At 37.1% G+C, this 18,944-nt stretch overlaps 1 protein-coding gene across 1 annotated transcript in view; it reads left to right on the top strand.

Moving 5' to 3' along the window:
- The window catches only part of DDX10 (DEAD-box helicase 10), a 159,927-nt gene that overhangs the window by 81,561 nt on the left and 59,422 nt on the right, over positions 1–18,944 (top strand). Inside the window, exons 14-15 of the mRNA XM_032680229.1 lie at positions 12,875–12,988; positions 15,219–15,380. Of these exons, the coding sequence (XP_032536120.1) occupies positions 12,875–12,988; positions 15,219–15,380 (276 nt within the window). The remainder of the gene's footprint in view (positions 1–12,874; positions 12,989–15,218; positions 15,381–18,944) is intronic.

Genomic DNA, 18,944 nt, shown 5'->3' with positions numbered 1-18,944 from the left:
TATGAGCAATGGGAATCTTCTGTCCGCACATACTTTGGGCTGAGTCCAGTAGAATCTAGTGAAGCATTTCAGCTTCGAAATACATTTAAGTTGCTGGTTCCTGAGTTTTGTTCTGTGGACCAACACTAATCTGTGAGGTTTATGGAATGAGGCAAACTGAAGACTAAGTAGTGTTGGAGGAAGTGGAGAGGCAAGATAATGAAAAGGATAGAGTGTCCATCTTGAATTCTTTATATAAGCGGTTCTTCTTCCTCGATGTGATGTGAAAGTCTTGCATTTGAAGGCAAGGGAGCACTAAAAATCTCTTGAATAACTAAATCAAGAAAACATAACATGATTTGTGGATGTTAATTTTAAAATTGTCTATGCACAGTCCTGATTAAATGTGATTTATATTTTGTTTAGCGTAGATTATAAAATCTCTATGTAAAGGTTGGGACTTCATTGCACTTAACATACTACATATATGCTGTAGCAGATCTGCCAGTTTAAAGTGAGAAAAAAGGTGGACACAAAAGACAGATGGGGAAACAAAAGGTGATGGAGACAATTATGAGTGTTTGTAATAAGCTGCAGTCACTGTTTACCATCTGTCCAGGTACAGAGAGAAGTTTTGTAATATCATTTTCTATTGTGTTGCGCTATTTTCTCACTCTGCCTTAAGGATGTAGCAGTGCATGTCCGTATATAATTAAATACCTGAGCGGTGTTGGTTGGTAAAGTTTATTATCGTGACAGAGAATTATTCCTCAGCTCTCATCTGTGTTCAGCACCCATATTTGTGAGTGCTTGGGACTTTACTGGAATTACAGTTGGTAAGGGGATATCAGTCAATGTTGATCTTTAATAATAATAATAATAATAATAATAATAATAATCCAGTAATATTTGTTCCAGTCCTGCAATGAAGTCTATTCTTGCTGCATTACTGTTTAGACTTATAGTTTTTAGGTTTTTTTTCACTCTGACTACTAAGCTGACAGTACTTCATACAGAACAAAAGTACTAAGGACATAAATGAAACCACTTCTGTCTTATATGTGGCGTTCCCAAGTTTTACCTCAATTGGAGTATTCATGTGAATTTGTTTTAAATTTGTCCTGTGTTTGGTTTTCTTTGCCCAAATCATCCTTTAAGTTCTGATAGGCCAACTGAACTCAATTCACATAAGGAAAACGTTTAATTCCCCAGCTTCAGAGAGTCCAGGAAAGTTAAATAATGGGACTATTATATCCCTGTTTCCTAAAAAATCTTTTCCTCTCAGATTTGGAAACATGCTGACCAGTTTCATATTATATTTAGGGTCAAGCTGAACTGTGGTGACTAATGCAGCTGGATATATAGTGGGATGCTGAAAATGCATTTTAAAGAGAAAGATGGGTGAAGGAACTACTGTTAACATGTAATTTGGGAAGGCTGGTGAAGCTTTTTTACCTAGTGATTTCCTTAACTTTTTTGGACCTTGTAGTAGTAGGATTCACATCTGAGGGGCTTTAAGAGTGTTGAATGTAAAAGTTTTACCGTCTCTGGAACACTGCTGGGGCTTCTGACTAGTGTCCTGTCCTGGATAATCTGGTGGTTGAAGAGCAGAGACCACATTGGATAAATAATTCATAATGTTACATCTGTAAATACATCCACTCCCTGCTAGCTTATCTGTCATCTGCACCTGTAATGTAGAAAGTTAGATAGGGTAGATAATAAATACTGGTGTTGGTTTCTTGCAGCTTAGTCTAACTTCTGTCTTTGAAGATTTCTTAAGTCGAAATATCATATGAATGTTTTATGTGGGAAACTTTAAGCTGAAACAAAGTTTCTCATCAAGAATTGAATGGAGGTACGTTAATGAGGTACATCTCCTTTTGAGGGCAAGCTTAGTGTGGGGAGAGTCTGAAAGGTGGAAAAATAGCAAGGATTTTAGATACCTGTGTGGAAAGACTGATGCTGGTAAGTTGTGCCATTTGAAATACAACTGGTATTGTGGTACAGTACCACAACACCTTTTTGTGATGGGGATGCACTAACAGAGGGCATGTAGTTTCTAGGGAATAGAGAGGAGCCTGGTGCATTTTGGGGGAGTTCAAAAATTGAAAGAGCACATCTTGAAGGGTGGGTAAGACTGACCGTAAGGATCATCTCAAATTTCTCTTGAGTAGGCCAGTCATCCAAGCTTACTCTTGTAGTGGAGAAGAGAGGTAATGCTTTAGATTAGATATAAAGAAGAGGGTTACAGTGAATGTGGTAAAACACTGAGATGGGTTGCCCAGAGAGGTGGTAGATGAACCATTCTTGGAAGCTTTCAAGATCAGGTTGGATGGGGCTCTGAGCTACCTGATGTAGTGGAAAGTGTCCCTGCTCATTGCAGGTGGCCTTTTAAGGTCCCTTCCAACCCAAACTATTCTAGTATTCTAGGATTCTGTGATTTCAGGAGTTGATTCAAAGCCCCTGATATTTTACCCCCTGCTCAAAATTACCTCTTTATTTGCAAAGGTAGTAAGGAGAGAATAGTTTTCCTTTGCTTCCTTGTGTGCTTCACTGCTCTTCCTGTTTACTTTGTGCCTACTTTGTTTGACAGTTTTTCATATTCTGCACTTCAGGTAAGAAAAGTGCTATCTATAAAACGCAGTCCTGCTCTCTGCAGAATTCCTGCTACTTACTCCATAGAATGTTTGGAAGGAAAAAATAAATCTGTATGATTTATTTACTCAGTGCACAGTTGATATTTGTACTGTGTTACAAGTTGTGCCTGTATCTTCTAAGTAAAAATGAGTCCTTTGCAGTTGAAAACATGGAACAGTGACTGCCTGCTGGGTTATTTAGAGTGAATGGACCAAACCACTAAGGAAGCAGTTTGTTGTGTAGTCGTTAAACCTCTGCTACAGAAAAGCTTTAGCAAAAATGATTGGTGAGTCATTGTCCCTTTGGATGTGGAAGTGACATGATTGCAGTTTTTTTATGGGATCTGATCTGAAATCTCATGGTAGTGTTTTGGACTGATATGACTTTGTAATAATCCAGATGGCAGATTTCGCAACTGTTGTGTGGGTACCTGTGGGTCAGCAAGCTGCTCACCACTATGGTTTTGTCTTGGGTTACGTCAGTAGGAATTCTTTGTGGCTGGAGGTGCAGTGTGCCCTGAAGCTGGAATGTAGTAATGATGAAAATTGTTTTGTGTTGGGTATCTTAAAATTCTAAGAAGGTTTTTTTTTTCAAGTTCACCTTTTGAAAGAAAAATATCACTTTCACATTCATTTTATTTCCCTCGATTTCCTATCTTTCTAGAAATGTAGTAGTTTTCCAGATAAGACTTTTGGAAGGTTCAAAAGGAGTCTCATATCTGATTTCCTTTAAAATTATTTCTCAAACCATCCAAGCAGTTGAGACGCATGCTAACTTTCCAGAATTTTGACATCCTTATGATGACTTTTGTAAATCACACAAACAAACTTATGGTGGCTCCTTTGAAAAACCAAATGTTACAGTTTTGCAAGTGAAGGACTTAATAGCCCCAAATTTCAAAAAGATAAAAAAATTGAGTCTATCTGAACCACAGTCCTTGCAAGTGAGCAATCCATAAAACTATGAACAAGTAAAACCTGACTAAGCAAATGTTCGTGGAAAAGCAATTTTTTTGTGCTGTGGGAACTGTGCTTGTATTTTCAATTTGAATATTTGAAGTCAAGATTTTTTTAATGGGAAATACCTGCTACCACTTTAATTATTTTTTTTCCCTAGAGGAAGAGAACTACTTCCCTTTCTTTTTTTAAATTTGGTCTACTGGGTGATTTTTTTTTTTTTTTTAAATTACTTTTTCATTGCGTATATTTTATTTTAAGCAGTGAGAGTGGAACTTATCAAAAGACAAACTTTATTAAAGCAGTGTAAATAAGTGAGCAGACGGAGTCTAATGTTAATAATCTGTTTTTCGTAAGCTTGTATTAAATGTAGCTATAACATTTATTAAGAAAAAATACTTGCTGTTGGACTGGCTCTGTGTAATCTGTAGTTTTGATTACTGAACATTCCAGTTTCATCCTAGCTAAAATATCGATCTCTTTGCACTGATGGGCCATAGCTGACTCATTAGTTTTCCCATAGCTGTACGAAATACTGGAACCTACTGATGTTCTAAGCAGCAAAGTAGATAAATAAGATAATAAATTATGGAAGTTATCTTCTGCCAACTGCTAAAGGGATAGAAAAAGTATTATGGTTATGTCCTTGGAAAAAGGTGGCTGGTTCAATGTAGTGTGAACTTCTTATCATGGTTCTTGTCTTCTCCTGATTATTGGCTACTGAATACCCTGAGCAGCTTTTTTCATTTATAAACAAATCAGTCAAATATCCTTAGTTTTGAGGAACGTTTCATGTTGGACAAAGTGTAAAAGAGAGTTCCACGCTATACTGAATGGAAGACATTTTATCCATAAGATCTCTTAAACTCTGCCTGTCTGCGTTAGCCTAAATTTGGATATGCCTTTTTTATATTTTTCCTCAGAGCAGTTGAAAATGAGAGATAAAAAGAATCTTACCCACATTTCTGTAAATGGCTACAGGAATAAAATCTATTGAATGCATGATAAAAAGTTATTGCATCATAAAAAGCTGTATTGTTCAAGCATGGAAGCACTGTAAAAAATGCTTATGAAAGCATTTCAGACTTTTTTCCTCTACCAGAGTATGAGTAAGTCATAATATCTTCTCTCTTCTGGGAAAAATGAAAGCAATACCTGTGCAGCAATACAGTGGGATAACCTCAGTTTCTGTAGATCCAGTAGGAAAAATTACTTCAATGAGTTTTCTTCCAATTATATATGAACTTTCATCATTTTGGAAATAAATCTATGCATGAATGCTGTAAGCATGATCTCAAAGTAATACACTTTTTGGTCTTAAATTGTGTGGCTTGTGCAGAAGGTAAATTTGCAAACAGGTCTGTTGGCAACAACCATATCCTATTGCATTATTACGGTTACAGAACCTGACAAAATACTTTGGAGAAGAGGGATCTAAATTACTTTTACTCCTTTATTTGGTTCCATATTGGATTACTGTTTTGAATAGAAAAAGGTCACTAGCAATGCAGAGAACATGGGTGTCTTCCTACTCAGTAGAGTTTGTTATGTAGAATCTTTTTTGCTGCCGAAAAGTTTTAAGACGACGTTCTTGTTCAATATAGAATGTGTCGATGTGGATGCATGTGTTTAAAATCCAGTTTCCACATTGGCAGTCGATCTGCTCTTGCCCTTGATTTTCTTGCTTTTCCTAACTTTTGCTATGCTGTTAAAACTCTCTCCAGCTGCCTTGGCGTTCTGGAATCGTGCACTTTTTGGGTAAGAGAAGTGGTATTTGGGTGTCTTCCAGCTGTGATCAATGGCACAATGTGAAAACACTCTCAGTCTAAATGGGAAATATTTCTCACCATGCTAGAAATCTTGACTTTCAGAGACATTATTCTTAACTGAACATTCTTTGAAACCACTTCAGAAGCTATTGTTTTTTGAAAGAGATGAGTGTTTCCCTTATTTCTTAAGCTACCTATCTAGATTTATTTTTAATGGAGACCTGTCAGCAAACACCCCTTTTTTTAAGTAGTGATGACAGATTCAGAGTCCTAAACCTATTTTTTTCTTCCTTTCTCTCATCCATTTCAATTTACTTTTTAAACTCTTGATTCTTCTCTATACTGGTTTGCTTGAAGTAGTGTGTGAGAGGTTGCTGCAGCTGAGCAAGGTGTGTTTTTCCGTCTTGCTGGAGTGAGAATGAGCATGGGGGCAGATTGGGGTGATTGTATTGCAGTGGCCCAGTTGTGCTAGCATAAGTTGCTGTGTCCACACTGTATTACCAGCTTCAGGCTGTTTTTTTTGGTGTGCCTGGTGACTGCAGCTTTCTTCTTCACTTAAGACAATGTAGCAATTTGTGTGTGTGCTCAGGAGCTTAGGCAAGGCTCAAATGGAATAATTCTTTGGTGGTAGAGAAGTGAAGTCCAGCCAAGAGGTGTCTGTCAACAGAGGATTTCTTAATGTAGGGAAATTTCTCGGGAGACTGTGTCCTGTGAATTACAAGGATGAGAATGAGCCTGAAGTTGAGCAACGTGCAGCTTATTTGCCAGTGCTCATAAAAACGCTTTAGGAATGGGAATGTGTTGTTTAGTTTGTTTTACTTAAAATGGATTGGTCCAGCTATTGACCTATGTAAGTGGTGTGTCCTATGACAGGTTTCCCTGTAATTCACTGAGCTCCCAGTGGGAAGACTAGAGACATCTCTTTGGATGGTGAAGTATCTCCATCACCAGTTGTTGAACTTTTTCTTGCGAATAGTCTGACACTTAGAGCTCATGTCCTGTTGACTGGAAGCTGAGTTGCCTTTACCTGTCTAGTCTTAGTGCAAGCTTTCTGCCTTAAAAGCTTTAAATCCTCAAAGCAGCAGCTTTTAGTCTGTATTGAATACATGGAGAAAGCAATCAAAATACTCAACTTCTTTTAAAGAAGAAGAAAAATAGGCATGAAATATTTTTTATGGTTGATATTATTGTGGCTTCTGCATCAGCCTTTAGTTGTGAAGAACTCCTGTCTTTCCAGATTATCCTCAATGGACATTTGCTTGGGAGAAACTGGCTATGGTGTTCTTGGGTCTCTTGCCAGCCATGAGCAACTCCCTCAGTTGACCTCCCCTTTCTTCCTCCTGTCCCGGGGTGTGTTTTACTCACATATATGGTGCTGCTGCCTTTACCCCAGCTGGGTCTCCTGTTTTTTGGGTATGTGGGATGATGGAGAAGACCCTGGTGCAGGTGGGAGCTAGTTTAGTATGGGAGCTAAATTCAAGCGAGCCTCATCTCGAAGATAAAGCCTCTCAGACTGCCAACTAGTGTTACCTCCTATTTCTCTCTGAAGTAGTGCTGTGCCCAGGCAGAGGCAGATGAATAGCTTCGTTTATGTTGGCTCCTGTGCACGAAGAGGAGCTTCACTTTCAGAGGCCTCTGAAGGGGGAAGAGAGAAGAATGTGCCATCTGTGTTAATCTGAAGAGGAGATAAAACTCTCTTAAAGACAGTGATGGCTATCACACTAATCTACTGCTGAAAAACGTATACTGCTCAAATGAACAAAAATCATCTGCAGTTTTTGCTATTTCTGGTCACAACCTGTGGAGAATATTGATGTGGGGTGGTAATTGAATGGGCATAGGTTGGGATTTTAGCTTATGCAAAAGGAGGGGGAGAGAGAGCTGAGATATATTTCTCTTTGCAAAGTAATGGTTTTGTTACTTTCTGATGGCAGATCAGGAGAATATAGAGAACAAAATGTTTTGAGATGCTTCAACCTTGGCTGCTGTTGTGTTTCTGGGGCCTGGCCTCTGGCTTTTGAAGGAGAAAGGGAAGGTCGCACTGCTCACACATGGTAAAATATATTCAACCTTAAAGAAAAACAGCATGGAAATTTGGTCTTGTCATCTCACCTTTTGATCTAAGATTCTTCTGCAGAGTATTTTTAAGCCATAATTTTAACAATGTTATGACATTCATTTAAGCTTTGACTGCCTTAATAATTATGCAGAAAATTCTTTTTTTTCCCTTAGAATAACTGTGTCCTAACTCTTAAAAACTACAGTCACATTAAACACAATGATCTTTATTTGACTAAAAAAGGCCAAATTAATCAGTTCATTAAATGTCAGCTCAGCATTGACTGTATAATCCAGTGCTTAATGTTTCTCTGAATATTTCAGTTTAACTGTCTCACAGTAAGATATTAAGTACAGCCTGTGAGCAGAGGAGCAATTCTGGTGGTTCTGGAAACTGAAAAATTATAAGGTCCAGAACACAGCATGTTCTCAGCACACCTGAAGGACTTAAGAGTTCCTTTCATCTTTAAGGGAAGGGCAGCCCTTCCTTCCCCTCCACTTCCTACCTGTCTCCCCTCACTCCCATTGTGAGTGTGGGCCTTGTTTCATGTGAAATATTAGTGAGGGATGAATAAGCAGAATCTTTTACCTGTTAAAAAGAAAGAAAAGATCACAACATTGTCATTGTTGGAGATCCATAATAGAAGAAAAGGTGCAAAGCAGGTGCAAGTTGTCCTAGCTCTTCAACCACACCTTGATGTGTTACGGGGTTTGGGTTTGGTTTGATTTTGGATTTTTTTTTTGGAAGTAACAAACAAAAGGTGGCTATGTTTTAAGTAATATCGAAGACGTGTTTGTGATCTTCTAATTTGCCAAGTTTTTTGCTGGAAATAGCATCTTCATAGTAGCCTTTCGTTCTCACAAAAATGGAAGCTCTCGAATAGGGGGGATAAATAGCTGTCAACAAAATCATTGTGTTTGCTTGTTAATTGATGTTGTATGAAGAACACTTGTTCATTTGCTAAGATATAATCCTCAACTTAGGATAACAACAAGCAGTTCATCTAATTCTCTTGGCTGTAGAAATGCTGGGGAATGTGTTGGTTACTGTGCATTTCTGTTGGATTTTATCAAAGGAAGATTGTAATGGAAGGTTGTAATGGTACATACCTTGTAATGGCAGGCAGGAGTAGAATGAAAGCATCTCATGTCTTGATCTAGCTCTGCAGTTACTAGTGCTATTAATCATCATTGCCTACTTTTATATTTACAGTCTGAGGCAGTCTGAGTTTTTAGGATATATTGGCTTGTAAGTGTTTCTTTTGGAAAATGTTTTTCTGCCAACCCTGGCCCCAAGAATAAACAAAAGCTATGTTAATCTGTTTGGTTTTGAATTACATTATTCTGGAATGTTTTTATTTTCATTTAGTCAGGCATACTCGATTATAACTTAATTTTGCTTTTATCCTAGAAATATAAGAATATTTCACTGTTCTCTACTACACCTTTCATTTAAATAAACTGCATGAGAAGTCATGGTCTTGTGTTGCTAAAGGCCTAATGCTTTAGAAAGGGGTGTTGTTGCTGCTTATGCTCACAGATAATGAAGATTTTCAGGCTAATGCAATAGCTGTACTGAAAAGTTCTGTATTCCAGTGCATTAGGTATCTTTCACAGTGAGATATTGTCTAATTATTATTACTCACAAATTTCTTAAATAGTTGATTTCTTTATATTAGATCTTATAATAATAAATGTAGGGTTTGTGGTTTTTGGTGTGGTTTGTTTAGTCTTGTTTGTTTGTTTGTTGGTCTTATTTCTTATACTTAAAGATTTGGAAAATGAGCTGCAGTGGTTTTGCAGATGAATGACAAAAACCGTTTGTTGGTGTATACAAATAGAGTTGTCTGTATGATTAGGTAATTTATAGTCTGTGAATCAAATGTTTGTTTTGTGGGCTGGGGGAGCTCAGCCCTTTACCAAAGAATTATTTAAAATCTTCCTGTTCTGTGGAGGAGTAGGAAATATATAATATAAAAATTAAAAAAAAAAAAAAAAAAGGAAAGCAGAGGGAGAGGGAAAGATAGGGAAGTAAAAAGGCATGAAAAATTGATTGTGCAGTGCTGTCATTCATGGTTCCTTCTTGTGTTCTGGGATTTTATATCAGGATAAAACATTAACATTCTATTATTTGGTAAAGAAAATGAAAGCATGAAAGTTTTCTCATGGATGTATGAATAAAAACACATTTAAAAAAATATTTTCAGGATTGGGTTTAAATTTGTAGCTATTAAGTGCTGTTGTGAGGATACAAGAATAGTATTTCAGGAGTAGGAATGGTACCCAAGCATTTCTAAAGTGCCTGTAAAGAAACAAGAGGAAATAGTTAAAGCAGAAATAAACATCTTAAAATGAGTGAGGAGGTATGGGGGGGTGTGGAATGAAAGAAATTCTTTCTCTCACCTAAATTCATAGTTGGAAGTGCAGAGCTACTGATGGAATCACCAATGTCCTGTGACCCCAGATTCCAGCTGTTTACTGAGCAGAGAAGAGTCACTGCTCCTGCCACAGTTGTATTCTTTGAAGTACTTGAGGTAAACAGATGGAGGGGATCTTTTGGCAGCCTCCAACAGCTGGTGATGCCTGCTGCTATGGTGAGCTCATTGTAAAGAAAAGAGATAAAGCCATGGAGAATGTCAACCTGCTGCTTGTCAATTGTCAGGTATCTCCTATTACAAAAGATGAAAATGGGAAACGAGTAAGCAGAATGGCTTGAAAACACAGGGAACCAGGGATTGGCACTGAAGATTAGGGAAGCCTGAGGTCTGATATCCAGTGGTGTTGCACTTCTTAAAATGGATGAATCAGACTCCTGGTAGATGGGAAATTGATGTTTCAATGTAGGTGTTCAAATGTGGGGTCAAAGCAAAGACAGGCAGTGGTGTTAGAAATTTGGGTGAGGACATTAGGTGTTTGGGTGAGGGGGTCACAGGGGTGCCATTGATAATGGAGGACATATGGAGGGAGAGAGGTGACAGAAGAGAGAGACGTTAGGAATATATACGGATGCTGGAAAAATGTGAGGGAGGTCCCCAGGAGAGAACCAAATCAGCATTTATGAGACCCTGTGGTAGCCCCAGGACCGTGTACACTCTGTGTCTGACCTGCCCAACTCCTATCCTAGGCAGTGTAGCCTCCCTCTTGGAACAGGGAAACCATGTCAGGAACCACTGCCCTAATACACCGAAGGTTCCTTCTAGGCTGCACCACTTCTGCTGCTGAACACTGAAGCAATGTAGTCTGGACAAGTTGTGCCTACATCTGTGATGAAAACGTTTAGATATATGAACCCATCTGTGGCAGTCAGTCAGGAGACAGTATCTGAAACTGAAGGAACCTTGAAAGTTGTCTTTGAAGTGTGCTCAGTTTAGTAAAGCAATGAAAGTGTCCTAATAAAAAACACAGTTTAATTATCTAGGGAGTGTGTAATGTTTTATACTCGTGCTCTTTTCTGTAGGTTTTTTAAAATTCTAATTCCTTACCTTTCTTTAATGCTGCATATTATAAATCTGCCAAATTCACATACTGATCTCACACTGCTTTTTAGGTGTATAGTGAAGGAGTTTAATTTCTCATTTGTTTCTTCTCCGCCTCTTGTTTCTCTTCTTTGTCCTATCCCATTTTTTCCCATGCAACTTGCAGCATTAAATTTCGGAGGAGGGAGGGGAAACAATATACAACTGGAAATGTTGCCTGTGTGTGCATGCAAAGACAGCTCATTGGATATTTGAGCTCCTTAGCTAGGAAAACCTTCTTTAAAAGAAGAAATCTAAACAGCTGAAATTCACAGTTAAATATAATTTTGCAAAATATGGATGTATTAATTTGAAACTTAAAGTCATTTTTTTTACGTTAGCATGTTATGCTGGCACCAATAATACCGACAGTGCAGAAATTAAAGATTGTTAAAAAACCAAAAAACCAAAATCATGTGGTGGAAGAACATGCTGTGGTAGTGAATAGTATTGTACTACCATCGTGAAGTACACCTCTCTTTAAATTCTTCCTTTGGACAATTCCTGTTGTTCTACTAAGTAGTCCATATTTTAAGGTGAGGGTTTTAAGCTTATGCAGATTCTCAAACAATTTGTGTTTGTAGGATACGCAGCAGTCATTAAGGAGTAGCGCCGCTTTCTGAACTGTTATAGATGTACCTAACTAGTAGTAGCTGCACAGTGCAACAAAAATTTTGACTGTACTGAGGACAAAAGTACTGCTGCAGTTGCTATTTTCTATAATAGATATGGTCATTGCTTGATCACACAGTGCAGTAGCTGTCACAAGCCATTTTTCCTGTTAGGAGGACTGTAATTTTTCTCTTTTATAGTTCATATTTCAGTGCATTAGTGTGCTGACCATGGTGACAGTGACTTTCTGAGTTAATTTTTTTACTTTCTTTTATAGTAGATTTGGTATAGAACATGAAAGTGATTAAAGTGACCAAAATCTGTTATTTATTAGAAGTTTAGACAGCTTAGTGACTGTTTTTCAGGCACTTTTTCCTGAATAGTGGAGAGATTGCAGCCTTTGTGGGATGATGAATGAGTTGTGGGTCTCCTAGGGAGTCTCCACATATTCACGTTGACTACCTTTTGCTATAAAGAACTTTCTGCAATGGCAGTTATTGCTTAAAACATCCTCTGTGTGTATTGTGTCCTGAACACATGCGACCTTTGTTCTTGAAAGGAGAATTCTCCAAAGAAGAGCTGGGGGTTGGGAATCTCCACATTCTTAGTTCCATGATGTTACCACCAGATGGTTGCCTTGGTGAAACCTGTGTTGGCCATATGTGGATTTCACATCTTTGTGGACTTCCTCATTAATTTCTCTGGTGTCTTGACCACTTTGTTTCACTACAACTTTTTTCTGTGCTGCTTATAACTTTTGTGATTTTTAAATGTTATTTAATGCTAAATTTGGCAAACATCTCTTGGCACTGATGTTCTGCAACCTGATGGGTCTGTAAGGGACGAAAGTTATGAATAGGAATGTTCTTGCATGGCCGCCTGTGGCCTTCATTGACACAGAAATAACTAGAGCTGGTGTACTGCACTGCCTGGGGAGAACGTGATGATGAGTGAGATGAAAGTGGTGTCTGATCTGTTGTAGCAAATGGCTTCAAGTCAATTATAAGGTATTTCTTGTCTGATGAGGCTTGCTAGTAGCATAAGCTGGTGAATCTAGTGTCCTTGTCCCAAAAAGGTTAGTGAGATTTGAATGAGTCAGGTGTCCTGGTGCTGGCAGGATTTAAGTTATGCTGAATTTTTATCAGAGTAAATGAGTTTCTGATGATATGGCCTGCTTAAAACACTTTTATGAAAAGGTCTGCAAGCTAATTTTTACTGGATATTAATCTTACTGATGTGTTTTAGGAATTACATTTTAATACGTCTAATTACTTTTAAGGAAGTTTGAAGCATATATCCTGTGACTAGGAAAAACCTGTAAGAAATCTCATTTTCTTTTATACAGAGTGCATCAAAATCAAAGGTGAAGAAGAAAACAACTAAAACCCAAGAAGCCAAAAAAATTTTGAAGAAGAAGTTTAAAGTTAACACAAAAATAGTCTTTACTGAAGATGGAGAGGTAAGATCAATTAAAAATAACTGTATTTTGGTGGGAACTGAATTTGTAGTTTCTAGAAAGCCAAAATATACTTTGTATGTATAAAAAGATAAGCTTTTCAAAAATATATGTTTTTTATAATTGGCTTAAATTTTGCAGAAGTTTTCAGCTTCCATTTAGAATTCAGTTTCTTTGGGAAAAAGAGGAATGTTGAGCACTGACCTCTTTTCCTCTTTGTATGTGTCAGATACTTGTATGAGAGCTGTAAGTGGCGGTGCAGAACCGTATCTCTTTTCTGCCTATTATCTTCAATTTCAGGTGGAACTGAGAGCTGTTTTTTTCTTTACAGAAATGTAAAACAATTTTCCTGTAGCTATTTGCTAAAACACCCCCAGGTCTTGATTTAATGTACTGGAATTAAAAGAAGTCCCTGGGGTTTTTTTCCAGCATTCAATATTTCTAGATTAAAAGTTTTGTTAGGAAGGCTAAGGAAGTACCAAAATTGGCCTACTAGTGCTGATGTAGCAGTGCCTGGAAATTTACCAGTTATTTAATTGGATCTTTTAATAGACCCTGGAAAAATGTATTGATTTTATACTGAAAGGAACTATTGTGGATGCTACTCCCTCTAGGGTTTCCCTGTGTCGATAACCTCACTAGCAAGTATCCATGCTCCATAAACTTTTCTAACATTTGATTTCACAGCTTCAGATGCTGTGTATGTTGTTTTTCCATTTCCAGCATTAAGATAAAAAATAAGTTCTCTTATTTTTTATTCTACTTTAGAATAATTTCAGTAAGCCGTAACCTGAAAGAGAAGTCATCTTCACAAGTATATAATTTACTTTTGTGACTAAATAAAATAAAGCGTTTTATATTGCAGATGAAGGGAGTGTAGCCATATAGATAATTACTGACATTAGATAGAATTTAAAAGGTTTTAGAGGTTGTCCCATTGACTGGAAATTATAATTTCAGATATTTTTAGATATTCAGAAGCTGTTGTCTCATCTGAAAATTCATATGCAAATGTTTTATGTATCTATGCAACAAAGCAAAAAGGAGTAGGGATGGAGGAAGAAAAATTATCACAAAGATTATAGTTTGAAAATCAGCACAATAGAAAAGGGGTGACTTATTTAAGGAAACAAAAGGTTGGCATCTATGGATGTTGTTCTAGCTTTTTTTTTTTCTGAGCTGTGCTTTGAAATTTTACTGTTCTATTCCACATACTTCTCTTCCATAAAATAAAAGCGCTTTAAGAAATGTATCTTTCTAGAAAATATAACTACACAAACTCAATTTTGTGAAAGGAAGTGGAAACAGTATGTTGGGTTTGTCAGTACCTGGTGAATAACACCCTGTGTGCATTAGGGAGTCCTAAATGTGTTTGGTTTTGCATTTGTACTGAAAGGCATTCTATATTTTCTGCCACATAGTTTCTTTTAAAGAGTTATTACCCTACCAATCCATAAGCAAGAATGATTTTGCAAGGACTGTCCCTTGAAAATGTGTGCTCAAGGTATAAACTATTAGGTCACAAGATAGATGGGGGTATTTTGCTGAATGTGTAGTCTTTGTCTTAACTTCAGAGTTTCAGATATTTAAGGGAAGCTGGATGTGTTCAGTATGTCATCCATCAAACATTTCATCAGCATGAATCATCAAACATTTCCAATATAGTTTTCATACAAAAATCAAAAAAACCCCTCCATGCCTGTTCTCCTTGCTTTCCACAAAACATGAACCTGCAGTCTTGTTTTTTTTGTGTACTGTGATAAAGGTTTACTTCATTTTTGTCTCGATTAATATGTTGGAATATTGGTTGTTTACATGAAAGGTACTGTTTAGATTTAATCCTGTTCTTTTCTGTTGATGTATTTTGGAGGATCGTTTCTTGAAAGAAAATACATTTTTTTTCTCCCAAAACAACTAGCAGGATTTGAAATTATTTGTTCCATTCAGCAAAGAGAGAAAATTAGGGGAAGAAGTTAAAGTGAATCCCTTAAACAGTAACATGATATAGTGGAGATAGGCACTATTTTCAGATACTAATTTTGGACTGAATGTGATGTTAAATAAGGTATCTGAGTTTCTGTTGTCCAAAAGTTTTGTTAATCTGTTTCTTTTGCAAATGGCCTTTTTATTTAGTCTAGAAAAATAATGTATTGGAATATTTAGGGCGTCAAAAGTGTGATGTGGAAAACAATTATTTTAACCATTATTTTTCTTGTTGGCACGTCTAATTCAGTTAGTGCAGCAGTGGCCACCTGTGCAGAAATCCAGTTTGGCGAAAGCAGATGAGGACGACGATGCCACCGGTATTAACTTAGATAAAGCGAAAGAGATACTGCGGGAAGAAGACAAATTTGACAAAGAAGAATACAGGAAGAAAGTAAAGGAAAAACATAGGGTAAGTTGATTTCTACCTCAGTTACTGAAGTGCGGAAATACTGTGCTGTGGATTGCTCACTGTGGAAAAATACTTAAATGCATTGTAAAATAAGTGTAGTACAAGTTCATTTAAATTCATCAGGTTTTTTCAGGACTACACTGCACATAGGAAGACTGTTTTGATGTAAGTAGCTGGATAGCACAAAGCCTTATTCAGTACTGGTTGTTGGCTACAGTGGAGTTTTAAATAAAACTTTAAAATCTGTTAAAAGTTTAGTGGGAGTGTCTTTTTTTTTTTAACAGTGTTCAGTGAAAGCGTTTGTTTCACAAAAAGAAAGTATTGTTTGGCATATGTGGTCTAACAATGCTGAAAGAGTGTCTCTGAGATGTCTTCAGACTACCACTTGCTCAACATTCAGTATAACATTTCATCTAGGCAAAAATGCTGACTTTTTTTTATTGGTTTTATTAGGGCTGTAAGAATTTATTTAGTGAATTACTCAAATAATGTCATATAATTTTTAGCTGTAACTTGAAAGCATCATTATCTGCAGTCTGACTTCTCTCTGGCATTTAAAAACCTTTAAGTTGCAGACCATAAGTTTTCAAAATTGCTCCATTTGTTATGGACCGAAGCAGAGTTTTCTGACCTTACTGTGTAACTGTCATATGGAATACAGCTGCATGTCTTTGAGTTCAGGGATCGTTCCCTTAGTCCTTGTGAGATGGATATGGAATTCTCCAGGTAACAGACAAATGTGAGATCCCAGGACTGTATTTTCTGCCACATAGTTAAAGGCCTGATTTATGCTTAAAGGTTCGAATTTTCAAAGCATGGAAAAGCATTGTTTTATTGCCCGGCTCTGCAAATGCTGATTTTGTCCAGTTTGAATTTTTCCACTGATTACTAGTAGTTAGTGATAAATCTCCTAATGTTTGTAAAGGTTTGTATTTGAAGAAAATAATTTGGAAGGAATTTGTGAAGGCTTCAAGTTGCCTTTTGGCACGTATTCCAGCTAAAGTCAAAGCATACTTAACGCATTTAGTTTGAAAGTCTACTCCTGTAGTCCTGTTACACTCCTTTGACAAACAAGAAAAAAATCTCACCTCTTCTTTAGCAACGTGTTGCATTTGAAAGTAAGTGCAAAGAAATCATGTTTTCTGTCCTAGAAGTGAAATCATAGTCAAGTTTACAGAAAGCAATGCTATCAGATTTCAAGAATGCAGCTTAATAAACAAGGAAGGAGGGAGTGATTCTATGACTTTGCAGTCAACCTGTTACTCACTAGCAGATTCATAAACTTTGAGTGACACTGTATGTTTGACATCAAATTTCAATGATAAAATACTTCATCACTTGGTCTGTTAAGACACCTTCATTGTTACAATGCCAAGGAGAATAAATGACGTTAATCAGATATTTACTTGCATCCAAAAAAATATTTCATCTGTGGAGACAGTATAAAAAGAGAATGCCTCTGTTCAAAAGTGAGGCAAAATGAACAACACTGGCCACAACAATGTCACGGGGTTTTTTTGTAATTATGGAAAGCGTTATGTATCAAGTTTCTTGTAGCCTACCTTACTTCAAGAGTGTTTTTCACATTATACCTAATTATTATTCTTTATGAAATTAAATAAAAGAAATGAATGGTAGTATGTAAAAAAAAGAAGGAAATATTAAAATTTGAAAGACTTCTGACTGAAGTCCTTTGAAACTATTGTTTATTGTTTAGGGCTGCCAGTCAGTTATTGCATGCACAGTCAGATTTTTTTATTGGAGGCTTTACAATTTGAGGTGAGGAATACTTCATATGGTAGTCATCCATTATGTCTGGGATTCTTGACAGTCAGCTGTTGCTGCTTAGGAAATAGCTGTAATGTCTTTCTCTATACTAACTCAAGTTCAGACACATACCCATTGATGCTGAAGGAAAAATGAATAGGAGCCTTATTTCTTACCTCTCTTTCCCACAAGATATGCTGTGAATGTTGGATAGTCAGTGTGATAAGATGGCTAGAAGTGGTTTTGTTTAAATTTTGTTTTATTTGGGTGGTATTAGTAGCAAACAAGCTGAGACTGTCTTCATGGGCCTGATACTGCAAGATGCAGTAGTTCTGTACCTTCCTGGGAGACATTAAACAAGTGTGTTTATAGAGGTATGACTCAGACTTTAGATGACAGGAAGGGCCATTCGGAATATCCTGCACTGTAAGCGTTGTACCACAAGTCTGTATTTTAAATGTAATATATACTTTGCATTTTTGAGACTCCTTGCAGAATCTTGCAGTGATATTGATGTTGGGGGGTGGAACCTGGAGATATTTGTGCAACGGTCCTAATTTGTACTGCCTGAAGTTTGCAGTTATGTGCTCTCATAGTTTTGCTTGTGCTGTTCTTAATTCAGTAGAAAATAAAGAACTATTTTAGAAACTCTGTTGAAACAGAATACTTCTGTTTGAGTTGTCTCCTGTGCCCTGAATGCATTTGTTAGCGGCAGAGTGGATGGTTTTAATGAGGAGGATACACTGTGAGGCTTCACCCCTTGTGTTTTGCTCTCCCAGATATTATTACTTAACTGTTTCCAAGGCCAGAAGAGGAAATTCTTGATAGCAGACTTTATGTAAAGACTATTATAAAATAAGTAATTTTCAGTTTCAGGAAGAGTGTGCTTACCCTATTGAATTTATTCAATAACTTTCTGATTAAAATTCATTCTTGAAAATGGAAGATTGCAGACTGGTAAGGGAAACCAAATCCCTTCACTTTCAACTCAGGAGATTTCTTCCACAGGCCTGTTTAATGAAGCGTGCTGCTGTTCCAGGTTGCAAGACTGAGTCTTGCAAGGCTGTGCGTGTATTGCATGAATGGGACTCACAATACACACGTGGGTACCCACAGAGTCAAGAGAGGCAGAAAAGAGAAACACAGGCAGCACTTACATAAACATGAACGGTGCAGGCAGCACAAGCTTAGTTCTTCTTGTTGGCTGATCAGGGCTCATGTTTACTGGCAAAACTATCAAGATCCTCACTCCTTTGATAACCACACTCACTAATTCCTTAAATAGTGGAGTGGGCCCTAAATATGTCTAATTTCATGCTCACATCACAGGGCCCTTACACAGTCGCTGCTTGACCTTGGGTTTTTCCTTGTGCTGCTCTTTCTGCATGGTCTCCTAGTGCCTTTCAGATATTCCATTTTAAGTTTGCATTTTTCCATGAGGCTGATAAACACAGATAATCTGATTTCTCTTTTTCTTATCAATTACAAAGTTCTGTGTGGACCTTCTCAAGGTTGTGCTTATGTGGTTCCTTTAGTGGTCATCTGTCAGTGGCTTATGAGTTCACATCTCTTGTTACTGTCTGCCTTACTGCTCATTAGGATTGGGGATTTTGTATTCATTTTATTACTTTTTTTCCTTCTTGTCTTTATCTCGCTCTTAACAGGATATCATTACAAACCACATTTTTACATTCAAAGTATCCCTACCACCCTCGCAGAATTAAATATGGAGTTCAAAAAAAGCATTTTCTGATTATTTTTGCACTGGTATATAGGGGGTAGAGTAGGAGAGAGATT

This window comes from Chiroxiphia lanceolata, chromosome 2, assembly GCF_009829145.1.
Source record: "Chiroxiphia lanceolata isolate bChiLan1 chromosome 2, bChiLan1.pri, whole genome shotgun sequence".
In the NCBI taxonomy this organism is placed as follows: Eukaryota; Metazoa; Chordata; class Aves; order Passeriformes; family Pipridae; genus Chiroxiphia; species Chiroxiphia lanceolata.
Note: the sequence above shows the minus strand (reverse complement) of the source record. Positions and strands in the feature narration are given on the sequence as shown.